General features: G+C 40.7%; 1 protein-coding gene across 2 annotated transcripts in view; it reads left to right on the top strand.

The window, feature by feature from the left end:
- The window catches only part of sntb1 (syntrophin, basic 1), a 43,339-nt gene extending 31,303 nt beyond the window's left edge, over positions 1 to 12,036 (top strand). Inside the window, exons 6-8 of one of the 2 annotated variants that reach the window (XM_080767944.1) lie at positions 384 to 580; positions 7,202 to 7,431; positions 9,621 to 12,036. In XM_080767944.1, coding sequence (XP_080624070.1) covers positions 384 to 580; positions 7,202 to 7,431; positions 9,621 to 9,713 — 520 coding nt within the window. In that variant the 3' untranslated portion in view covers positions 9,714 to 12,036. The remainder of the gene's footprint in view (positions 1 to 383; positions 581 to 7,201; positions 7,432 to 9,620) is intronic. The other variant, XM_080767945.1, reaches the window with a different exon arrangement.
- The last annotated feature ends 464 nt before the right edge of the window (positions 12,037 to 12,500 follow it).

Genomic DNA, 12,500 nt, shown 5'->3' on the forward strand with positions numbered 1-12,500 from the left:
ACTCCGACTATGTGGCTTTGTGTGTGGTTAGGAGAGAGATACTGCCCCATACCAAGTGTTGTGGCTGCATATGGATCTTCCAGATGCTACTGAGTTCCCTAACACGTGTATAATTAATAAAGTGTAAAAATGGCCAATATGTGTTGATTTTTACCTCATTACTGTGTGAGAGAGTACAATCATTCAATCCACTAAGAAACTCAAAGCAAGGGTGAACTGAATACCAACCACTTGCCATTTTGGAGGCGCTACCCACACGTTTAGCTGTGTTGCTCATCAGACGAGGAGTGGAGAAAGCTTTGGCGTGTTTGTGTAAAGCTATTACCGCAGTGTGGCAAAAGCGTGTTGTAAAAATGGATGTGTTTATCCATGTCATTATACAGACTTGTCCATTCTGGCCCTGACCGGGGGTCCCCCAACGCTGGCAGGGAGCTATGCTTTGCCACGCGGACTGGCACGCGTCTGGGGATCGAGGCCCACCTGTTCCGCACTGAGACCACCAAAGATCTATCCCTGTGGACAAGGCACATTGTCAACGGATGTCACAACTCCGCCGAGATGATTAAAGAAGTTACTACTAGTGAGTATTTGTACACCACAGTGTGGTGTACCACACATTTTACACACACACACACACACACACACACACACACACACACACACACACACACACACACGAAACTAGTGCTCTCTCTCTCTCTCTCTCTCTCTCTCTCTCTCACACACACATACACACACACACACAGACTGTACACACGATGGCGTTTGTGTTATTATTTTTCAGCCATATGGAAGGCATTGACAAAGCGCCAGCTATTTATAGAATGGAATGTCATTCTGTGTGTGTGTGTGTGTGTGTGTGTGTGTGTGTGTGTGTGTGGTCGTTTGGCATTCGTTATTGGCTGTCCTGGGAATTCCTACGGTGTCTCTCTCTCTCTCTCTCTCTCTCTTTCTCTCTCTCTCTCCCTCTCTCGACCCCCCACTCAATCTCTCTGGCTTTCCCTCCTGGAGCACAGAATGTTCTGGGAACTGTGCTTCTTTTTCCCCCTGGGTCCCCGTCACTGTCTGTCTCCCTCTGTCTATAATTACATTGCTCCATATTAAGCTACAGTTCAGAGTCTGCTCATGTATGAAGCAGGTGGGTGAGCCAATCCTCGCTAACAGTGCTGGTATCTCAGAAGATGAGAGCCATGCTTTCCACGCCTTGTCAGTTGTCTGTTTCTGCAGTCTGTTGTTACCAAACACTTTGTTAAAATACTTTCAACTCCATCTGCTGTTTCTACACCTGCACGTACACTGCCAGTTTGCCGTCATTAGCATATAGCAAGGCTTTGCTCTCATGATCATCCCCATAGAATTACAAACGTTAAATGCTGTACATCATGCTGTACATCATGCTCGCTGCCTTGCAGAGAGACATGGACAATGTTTAACATTGTAACACAGTATGCTGGGATGTAGCGGCACTGCCATGACGTATTATGTTTAGGCACAAACATATTATTATTATTATTTATTATTATTTATTATTATATACATGTTACTGTGTGAAAAAGGTATGGTGCAATGTGGGGAAGAGATATAACGAAGGACTGTCGTTACATCATTACGTGGTAGACAGGCTGTATGGAGAGTTGGAGACACATCTTTGGACTGTCAGTTTATTTCAGTTTATTTTTATTTATAGTGCAACATCACCCCAAGGGGTCTCTGTGCACTTCACAACAATAACACAGCAAAAAACAGCAATAAAAACATAATAGTGAACACATTAAAGCAGGACGGGCAGAATAACCGGGCAATATCACAGTGTGCCCTAGGGGCACTATAGGGTGTTTCACCACACCTTGTCCAAATATTAAATAAACAATTTGAACTGAAGTCTTGGTGTGTGCGACCCGTTATTTTTCACCACAAGTGAAATTGATTTAATTAATTACTGTGCTCTCGCTACTGTACATAACGCATGATTCAATACAACGTTCTGGTCGGCCCCATCGATTTCAAAATCGACACACACGTTCCACACCCCCACAGGGAGTGCAGTGCCCGGCCTCGAGTCGGTAGACACACCGTTGTCCAGAAAGCCCACAAAAGGCTCTGGTCAGGCTCTGCCAGTGGAGCTAATGAGCCCAACTCCCATCACCTGTGCTTTTTCCATCCTCTGCCTCAGCCAATTGATTGCCATGGCAACCCCACACCTGCCAATTGATTACTTAACCAGTACACTTTTCACTGTCAGTTTGCACTCTTCAAGCACAGGCAGAAAGACAGATACAGAGATATCCATACAGTATGGGCACAAAAGGGACACAGGCAGATAGTTAAAACGGGTGCTATGACAAGTTGACAACGTGTATTTTTAGGTTCCCAAGTTGCATCGTTCTCAAGTAGGCCGGTGGCCGATGGGCACGTACAGGTCTAGTGCTCCAGATACAGACGTTGATGAATATGAACCTTTCCTCTTGGACTCAATCTTCTTCCAGGAGAAGGTCTCTTGATTGAATTTCCACAGATCATTGAAGCTCCAGTCAAGGTTGTCACCACCAAATATGTACAGCTCTCCATTGTAGACAAAAGGCTGAATGACCTGTGCGTAACTGCGTACTTCTGGAAGAAGCTGTGCAGAAGGCGTGCTCAGCCAGAAGTTGGTCTCTGTGTCCACTAGGCCAGGGGTTCTCAACGTTTTTGTCTGGAGACCCCCCGGAAATGCTTTGGCGGCCCCCCTAGGGGTTGCGACCCCCAGGTTAAGAATCCCTGCACTAGGCCACCAAATACAAACACTTTTGTACCAATGATGGTGGCAGAGAGACATTCTGAAACAGGTGCCAGAGTGCCTTTGGTTTTAATGAAAAACCAGGCCATTGTGGTCGTGTCCAATGTGCGCGAGCGCACATGTGAGTATTCCTATATTCCCATAAACCATATTATATAGAATATGGTTTATGGGAATATAGGAATATGTATTTATACCTAAATTCCAACGTACTGTATGGCTTTCAGACATGACGTCAGCAAAGCCTACTGAATGGACTGTCTTATTCATGCGCCCCCAAAAATCTGCAAGCTCAAAAATCTACATGCTCCCCAAAAAAATCAGCATGACATGTTATTATTGGTGTTCCTTGTTCTCAAGTTGAGAGGTTTGAGAGGTTTTAGACTAGAGCTTTCCCCTAATGTTTTCAGTAGGCATACGGCATTTCTCTGAAGCCAGTTATGAGTAATATATACTACACTAACATGCACTGTAGCCACAAATTTGCTTTCTATTAGGACAGAAGTTTCTCAAAATAATTTCATTTTAAGAAATGTAAGGTCTTGAATAACAGGCTAGTGCATTTGCAAGTGAAACTGTACCACAATTAACACAAGAAACAGACTGAAGCTCCCATCCTATGGTTATGTTTGATCCTTTTCATCAGTTGCCATGGTAACAAAATGCGTGCATGTCGTTCCATTTCCTCTCTTTCCCCTTTCCCCTCTTATTCATGCTCAGTAATTCTGTCTTTCATCCATCTTTTTTCTGAATCTCCTCCACTGGTAACACCTATCTCATGCTTCTTAAACCTCTTGAAGCCGTCATCCTGAAAAGATGGTCTTTTGTCTTTTGTTTTGGGCTGAAAGGCCCCTTGTGTGTGTGTGTGTGTGTGTGTGTGTGTGTGTGTGTGTGTGTGTGTGTGTGTGTGTGTGTGTGTGTGTGTGTGTGTGTGTGTGTGTGTGTTCTGGTGGGAAATGCTGCTCTCCCTACAGATCAAGGCTCTCAGGTAGGAGAGTAGAGTTTCCCCTGGACATAACAGAAATACTGTTCTCACTGTCCCATTTACAAGTAGTGGAGGAGGGAGTTAAAATGAAAGGGTAATACATCCACATTGAATCCAGTGGTGTGCAAAGTACTCACAATTCTTACTTAACAATATAGCTGCCTTTGACGTAAGTAGTATTCAGTCAATTCAAATCCAACTATTGTCTGCCTTTGTCGGAATTCTCCGCCAATTAATGTACTTTATCGATATGAAACGGCTGAAAATCTACTTTTAACACTGGCCCGGTTGCTAGGCAACGCTTTGCATACCCCCAGCACCAGGAAACGTGTGTGCGCATCCCATAGATAGAGTCCCATTTAAAATAGGATTTTCCCTCACTATTTTCTCTGAAACTGTCCGGTGTGATGATCATCCATCCAAGGTTCGCATCGATTGAAATATTAATATTTCTGGCGAAAGATAAACATTGTGAGCTAATGTTAACATAAGCCGTTTCTTACAATGACAGTCTGCGAGCCAGGAAAACGGAAGTGAAAGTGACTGAATATGGACATCTGGACATATTGAAGTAAATTGAGGACTTTGGAGGTGGTGCCACAGAGGATACTGTTGCATTAATTGAGGCGGGATGTGATGAAAGCAAGTGTTTTAGCTGCAGAGAATGTCCGGGAGGGTCGGGGATGGGCAATGTTCTTGAGGTGGAAGAAGAACTTTTGGTGACTTGGTTTCCATGGGGGAGGAATGAAAGTGTGGGGTCGAGGATGATGTCCGCCAGGGTGGCGGACATGGGTGGAGCGTGTGACAATGGATCAGTCGATGTTAAGTGAAAAATATTGGGTAGAACCGGTGAGGGAATTGGGGCCGACGATGATGATGTCCGATTTATTGCAATTGAGTTTGAGAAATGTATTTTGCCTCCATGTTTGATTGATTGTGAGGCAGGCAGTGAGGGTGGGTGGTTGGTGTGATGGTTTTGGAGAGCTATGTTTCATTGGCATAGGAGTGGAAATGAAGTCCATGGTGGCAGAGGATCTGACCCATGGTTAACTGGGGCAGTGGAGGAGTTGCAGTTATTGATGGAGGTGAAGTGTCGGTCAGAGAGGTAGGATGTTATCCAGGAAAGGGATAACTTAAACCAAGGGAAGACTGGAGACGGGTGATGAGGATGGAGTGGTTGATGGTGTCAAAAGTGGCACAGAGGACGAGGAGGTGACCCGAGTCAGCAGAGAGGAGGATGTCATTGGTGAGTTTTGTGAGAGCGTTTTCAGTGCTGTGTAGTGAACGGAAACCGGATTGAAATGATTTGTAAGGGTTATTGGTAGGGCTGCGAATCTTTAGGTGTCCCACGATTCGATTCGATTCCGATTCTTGGGGTGACGATTCGATTAAAAAACGATCTTTTCGATTTTTCCGATTCTCGATTCAAAAAAGATTTTTTTTCGATTCTAAAGCAGTTTATTTTATTTTATTAAAAACAATTAAATAGAATTTTAGCATGATCTACTCCAGTCTTCTGGCATGAAAGCAGAGTACATTTAGTAAAAAGCTTGTATAATTGTAAAGGTTTTATCAACTGAATGATTTAAACACACAAAGGTTAAATCCAAGAGTAAGAACATGTATTTAGCTTGCACAAATTTGAACCAGTACAAAAGTTACAAAATCTCTTCTCACTCAATACCAGAACAATACATTAGTATTAAAACAGGTGTAAAATAAATACAATTGGCAGGCTTAGCTTAGCTGGTAGTAAATGCACTATGCAGAAACCCAGGCCATAATGCATTGCATGCACAGGTACATTTGTAAATTTTTCGATTTTTGAAAAATGAGAATCGATTCTGAATCGGACAGCATTAGAATCGCGATTCTAACTCGAATCGATTTTTTTTTGACAGGCCTAGTTATTGGAGTCCATGTGAGATTTAAGCTGGGATGCAACAGCACGTTCAAGGATTTTGGAGAGGAAGGGAAGATTAGAGGTTAAAAGGTTAAAAGTTACATACTGTGATATCCTTCCCAACCTATCCACCTGGTTGCTATAGCAGTATGTGGAAATGTGACACAGCATACATATGGTGCAATGGCAATGTGTTTGTTTGCTATTCAAATGTTATACGCTTGTAATTGTAAAGTGGCGTCAGTGCGTCCATCACGTTAGCACACACATGGAAATGATGAACTTTCTTTATATTATATTGTGGCCTTCTAAGAAATATTAGCAAATATTTAGTTTTTGTATTACTGTATTGTGTAGGCATTAATTCGCTTTGGTTTTCATAAAAGCCTTCAGATGAAGAGCCAGACGAGGAAGGGATATTGATGTGTATAGAGTGATTAGCATGGTTTGAGTGACACCAAAGTTAAGTACGCTGTGAATCAGCCTGCTGACAGGCAGACAAAGGAGACTGCTAAGCAGACCTTCAGTAGTCCTCAGGGAGAGATAACACACACGTACGTACGCACGCACGCACGCACGCACACACACACACACACACACACACACACACACACACACACACACACACACACACACACACACACACACACACACACACACACTATTTTGGATTACTTCTATACTTGTGAGCACATCAACATGTGATTCTTTAATGCCATTTAATATGCCTTTGCTGTTTTTAACTGTAACCCTAAAGCTGAAAATAGTGATCTACAAGCTCACAACGTGTCGTGCTGCAACACACTGTGAGCTTGTAGATGTGCTACTTTCGGTGCATGACAACTTTTTATGGATCAGGCATAACTCCAACCGTAACCCCTAAACCTAGTACTATTTACATTATGAAGAGGGGATATATACAAAATAATAGATTTTTTAGCGATAGAAATAAGCAAATTAGCACAACACCCCATAGCCCCATTAAATTCAATGCAATTCAATTAAATTCATTGACGGCTTATGGTGAAATAGCCAATAATGCGCTTTTGCACAAAATAACACCTGGACCTCTTTGGTGGGGACGTAACAACTACAAATAAAGGTAAGAAAGGCTTCTAGCATGGAATTCTCCTTTAAGGTGCCACTACATTTCTAGGAAGGGGCTCTTGGGACCAAAACATACTAAAATATATTATGATGAATTAACCACTTACTTACTGTAAGTGGTTCAAATATAGTGAACATTTCTGGAAAATTTAAGAGATGAGATACTGCTATAAACCAGGGCATGAAACAAACGATGCGTGATGTCAGAGGTACACTCGGCTTTTTGTTGTATGGTTAATAGGTGAACCTGAACTAAAGATAGGGATTTAGAGAAGAGCTCAATCCTCTAGTGTCTAGTCTAATGAGTCTAACAGTGAATATTAGCCAAAAATAGCAGATCTACAAGCTCACAACACATTGTAAGAGATTTGGTAGTTGTCGTAGTTGAATGGGAAAAATTGTTTCAATTCCATTTCCCTCTCTCCATCAGGTTGTCTGTATCGCGGCCAGGAGTGTCGGCTAGTGGTCCATTATGAAAAGGGCTTCTCTGTGCTGTTCGAGCCCAAACAGGCAGAGAGGGAGAATGGGGAAGACAGAGGGACTCGCACCCCTACCAGGCCTAAAGTGATGCTTTCGTACCCCTTCGAACAGCTCAAGATGTCCTCTGACGATGGAGTTCGCATGCTCACCCTTGACTTTGGTGGCAAAGAGGGAGAAATTGTGAGTCTTGTTTATAAATCACTACTTTTTCCCTACTAATTCCATCTGTGCTTAAGTTTAAGCTCTACAGACATTGCTGTCATTAGAGCCTGTATTGGTACATTCAACAATGTCAGTTACTGTATTGGCTTGAGCTTGTTCACTATGTTTGCTAGATGTGGACCTGCAACTGCATTATAATAAAACTGAGTCATCATGATTTTACATAAATGCAATCGCTATGTCTAACTAAACATTGCATTGACACATACTGTATATTTAATCAATAGACGTGAGAGGGAGTGCTTTATTGTGGTTATTAGCATCAGGTCTTAATTTGTTAAATTGGAAGAAACAGATACACTATACTTGAATTTATGGATTGAGATTGCAGAATATAACTCAGACAGCAAGCTTGGGTTGAAATGAGGTAAGTACAGAACAGTACAGTACAGTGCAGGTACTCTGCTGCACAAGGATGCACTATGATGCAATTTTGCTATATTATTTATATTGGAGTGTATATATTAGGACAGAGGGTTCAGCACAGGTCACATTCAGAATTGAACTGCCATTGTTGTACCAGTATAATCCAATTGAAATGCAGTAATACAAATGATACATTATTTGGTTATTAATAATAGAGCATTCATTCTCTATTAAAGGTTAGATATATCAATTTACTTATGCCAACTAGACGTGATTGAATCGAACTCAACCCTGACGAAATGTCAGCATTTAAATTCTCTCTAACATTTACTGTGCCACAGTTTGTGTTAACAAGGGCATAATGTGAAAGCACAGTGTGCCCATGTTTCATTGGCCATGCACCAAGCAAACTTACATGGAAGTAGTGATTTTTTCCAATTTTTTCCATTTTCCAAATGCTAATGTTGGCGGTTCTTCCAAAGAAAACAAAATTCTTCGAAAAGTGTAAACAATAATTATTTACTATAAAGGAGAATCTAAGGTCATCGCAAAAATTGTAATCTCAGGTGTTTATCAACGTTTTGGTCGCTTTGGGACAACCCTCGTATACCACTAACTATGAATACTAGCTCAAAATTGGCTGCTAAAATGTTTGATATTAAAGGTTTCAGCAGTAGACCTACATTGATGATATGTGGAGCCACTCATGATTCACTGCATGGCGCTTACATGACACAAACAAGCTGACACGTCATAGTTTCCATCTCTTAATCCTTCCCCTAGGTTTTCAGTTGGACAAAATAAACTTCAGCTTCAAGTATAAACGTAGTCCAAGTCCCTATAGGCCATAGGAACAGGATGTGTGAGTCATACTGGTGAAACTCCCATTCACAGTCAAGTCCTGTAATGAACAGCGCTTTGTTCACACTGAGGTGGAACGGGTGGTGTTCTTGGCGTGCACACTGTGTGTGTGTGTGTGTGTGTGTGTGTGTGTGTGTGTGTGTGTGTGTGTGTGCGTGTGCGTGCGTGCGTGCGTGTGTAGTGCTTAGCTCCAATTAGAACCATGTAGCAATGTTGCCTAATCCTCATCTTATTAGTGAACTGTAGACTGCTTTGTATTATGTTGATTACAGTAATACATTTTCCTGTTGTTCTCTCATTCAATTATTTCTATCCATTTGTTTCTTGCTCTCTCTGTACCCTCTTAACACTTTCATTCTATCCTTTATAACCATTGACCATTAAACCATTCTCTATTCTACTCTTTAATTTTATTCCTACACTATTCTGCCTGACTTTACCTTATAATAAAATCTGTGATATTCCATTCTCATCCATGCATTATTTTATGGTCTATAGTAAAGTCAGTATATTATATGCAGCATTTCCCACTCTATTCTCCTATTTAGTTCTATACAATCTAGGGTTAAAACACTTAATCAAACTAATTAAAAAAAAGAATCTAGATTATTTCTTTTTCTTGATTAAAATCTGCTAGTCTTTAAAAAATACTACCAGATCTAAAATAAATGTGTGGCTATGCGATGCGATGTGAGCCCTATTGGAATTGTTTGGCATCAATTAATTACAATTCGATACATTATAGCCTACAACATTTTTACAAAATGATCCCAAAAAATCTATTATTTGATTAATCTAAAAAGTTATCGACAATATATAATCGGCAAGAAGATCATCGATAGTTGCAGCCCTATTAGGCTACAGTTTATCCTTTTCTAACATATCCCACTCTTCTCTATTCCTGTCCTGTTCTCTTTCAGCAACTGGATCTCCACTCATGTCCCAAGCCCATTGTCTTCATCCTCCACTCCTTCCTCTCTGCTAAGATCTCACGCCTTGGACTGGTGGCCTGATGACCCCCTTTAAGTGACATATTATCACCTCGAAGAAGGAATAATTCCACTTCATCTCTCCAGGGCTCCAAGTGGGTGAATGAGCGATGAGTCCCTCTCTTGGCTGAAGCCTTCATCTCAGCGTGGACCCTTGACCAATGAAGGACACAAGAGACAGCAGCTTGCAACACGTTTTTGGCTCCCCAACCCATACACAGCAGAGTCTTGGGAGTGTAAAAATACACCCAAAATATACTCTGTAGTTAAATGTCGAACATGCTTTTCTGAATTGGTCTCTTTTGATTCGCTCACCTTGAAGAATGACCCATGGACTTTCAATCCAGACTGGCCTTGTTTGGTTGAAATACCTGTATGCCTTTAACAGACAGTGTTGTTCCACACCCTCCTCCTATAAGGGCTGTTTTCACAGACATGTTGAGAAGAACCACAGAATAAAACATGGACTGTAGGGATCCCAGGGACAGAGAGAAAAATAAAACATGGAATGGGGGGACTCTAGCGACACTGGCAGAGACAGAGACAGACAAAATGAACAACAGAGACCATGCTGTCAAGTTCAGTCAGTATAAGAGGGTTGGACACACACACACACACACACACACACACACACACACACACACGCACTCACTCACGCACGCACGCACGCACACAGAAGAAATTACTTTAAATCCAATCAATTCTAAATGCGGGGTGGGGGGGTATTGCCATTAATTTCCCAATGAGCAATCATTCATTCGAAATGTTTGGTGACATTGTAGGAGAAAGCTATCTACATTCGTTGCCTACAAATAGAAAGCACATAATTAGTAAAGTGTTTTCTGAAGATATGACAACAAATTACATTTCTGAATATCAAGGTGTGCTGTTAAGTCACTGGAAATGGCATCCTTCCCTTTCAGTTCAAACACTGAGTACTTAAGTGGGAAGGGATTTTTTTTATTTTTTTTATTATTATTATTCAATTGACACAGCAATTTGACTGCAGGTTGTACACTGTCATGTATTACGCACTTAGGCTGAACAATGTTGGTTTCATTTAAATGTACAATAATATTCCGGTGTTATTCAGGATTCACATAGTCAAGTGTCTCAATTACTAAAGTATTACAATTTCATAGCGTCCACATTGTAAATGGTATTCCTCATGTTCAGCTCAGTTTTGAGAAAGCCAAATAAAGTAGGATCAAAATATGAATATCCCAGGTTAATGAGAACAACAAAACAATCAAACCATTTTCCAAGGGGATATTCATAATATTCTAGTTCACATCTACAAGGATATGAAGGTGCATATAACAGCTTAACCTGACTACAACTTTATATTAGTATATAAAGTATATATTTTTTAGGATACTAGTATATTATACTAGTCTCCAGTATCACACGTGCGCTCTCTTTCTCTTACGCACACACGCACACACACACACACACGCACACACACACACACACACACACACACAGATCACATCACCGAACACACTCACTGTGTGCATGTGCTCCTGAGGTTGAAACGCTTTGAGGTTGAAATCCTTTCAGAGATTTCCTTGAGTTTGTGAGTATGTTGGCTGAAATAAGAGTCCCATGGAACTGGACTCGATCATTTTCACAAAATGATTCACTTTTTATTTCTCACGAAAAGGAAAAACAAACTAGTCAAAACTTTTATGGGAAATCTAAAGCCAAAATCATAATCACACAATACCGGCAGGTATTATTGATCTGAAAGGATTTCCAAAATATATATACATCTACCCTGCTGCAACCAATGTAGTGACCGTACCCAATTCTATCTTGAATGTTTTACAGTAGAACAAAAACGTTCTCTCCTCTGCCCTCTGATGGCTACAAAAGTTTGAAGCAACTCCTCCAAACTCATAAAGAAAATGAAAGATTTTTTTTTTAGCAAACTCAGCTCCACAAAGATGCCAGGAGAACAGAAAGTTTTAGTTTTCTGTATTCTTTATTTATAGTCACACCTGTACACATTTCCAATGGCAAATTATACACTCAATGATTGTGTGAGCATGAGCAATCAACTACAGTATACAAGTTAAAAATATATTTTTCTCAATCCTTCTACAATGTTGAAGAAACACAATCTATGTTTATGTTGGTACTAAAAAACATACTGGAAGTATTATTTAGTGTCCATGACTGCGAAATCTGTTTGGCAAAAAGTATTCAGCACTTACCTGTACTGATCATTTGAATGGAAGATTTTAAGTCAGCTCTGAGGAAAAGGCTGCTTTGAGATGTAGAATCTGATGTCTTTGGCAGCTATTGTACTGTTGTTCAGATTGATAATGCTTAGTTTTTAACTCAGATGGTGCACATAAATCATATTTAACACATTCATCTATTAAGTTTGTCTTCTTTGAATGTATACAGTTAAGCACCAAATACAACCATACAAACAATCTGCTGGTTTTAGTTTGTCTTGCTTCTGAAATTCTGATAGACAGTGATGGTATTAGAGGCAGTGGAGGGGGATAACCGATAATAATTAAATTCCACCCATCTGTTGCATACATCACCCTTGCCTTTAACCACCTCAAAATAAATCAATGTATTATTTATAAATATGTTTTACACCTTTCACACAGTCATGAATTAACCGTTTCCATTGCCATTTAACAATGTCAAATTGCTGAAAGCTGGGGGAGATTTAGTTTGCTGTCAAATTAAATAAGAGCAGCAATTGATCATGCACTAAATTATTCCTGCACATTTGGGTCAACAGTTCTCTCATTCCAATCATGTTTCAAACTACTCTTCTTGGTCGTTGTT

The sequence above is a fragment of the Protomyctophum bolini genome (genome assembly GCF_963924005.1).
Source record: "Protomyctophum bolini genome assembly, chromosome: 7".
NCBI classification, from domain to species: domain Eukaryota; kingdom Metazoa; phylum Chordata; class Actinopteri; order Myctophiformes; family Myctophidae; genus Protomyctophum; species Protomyctophum bolini.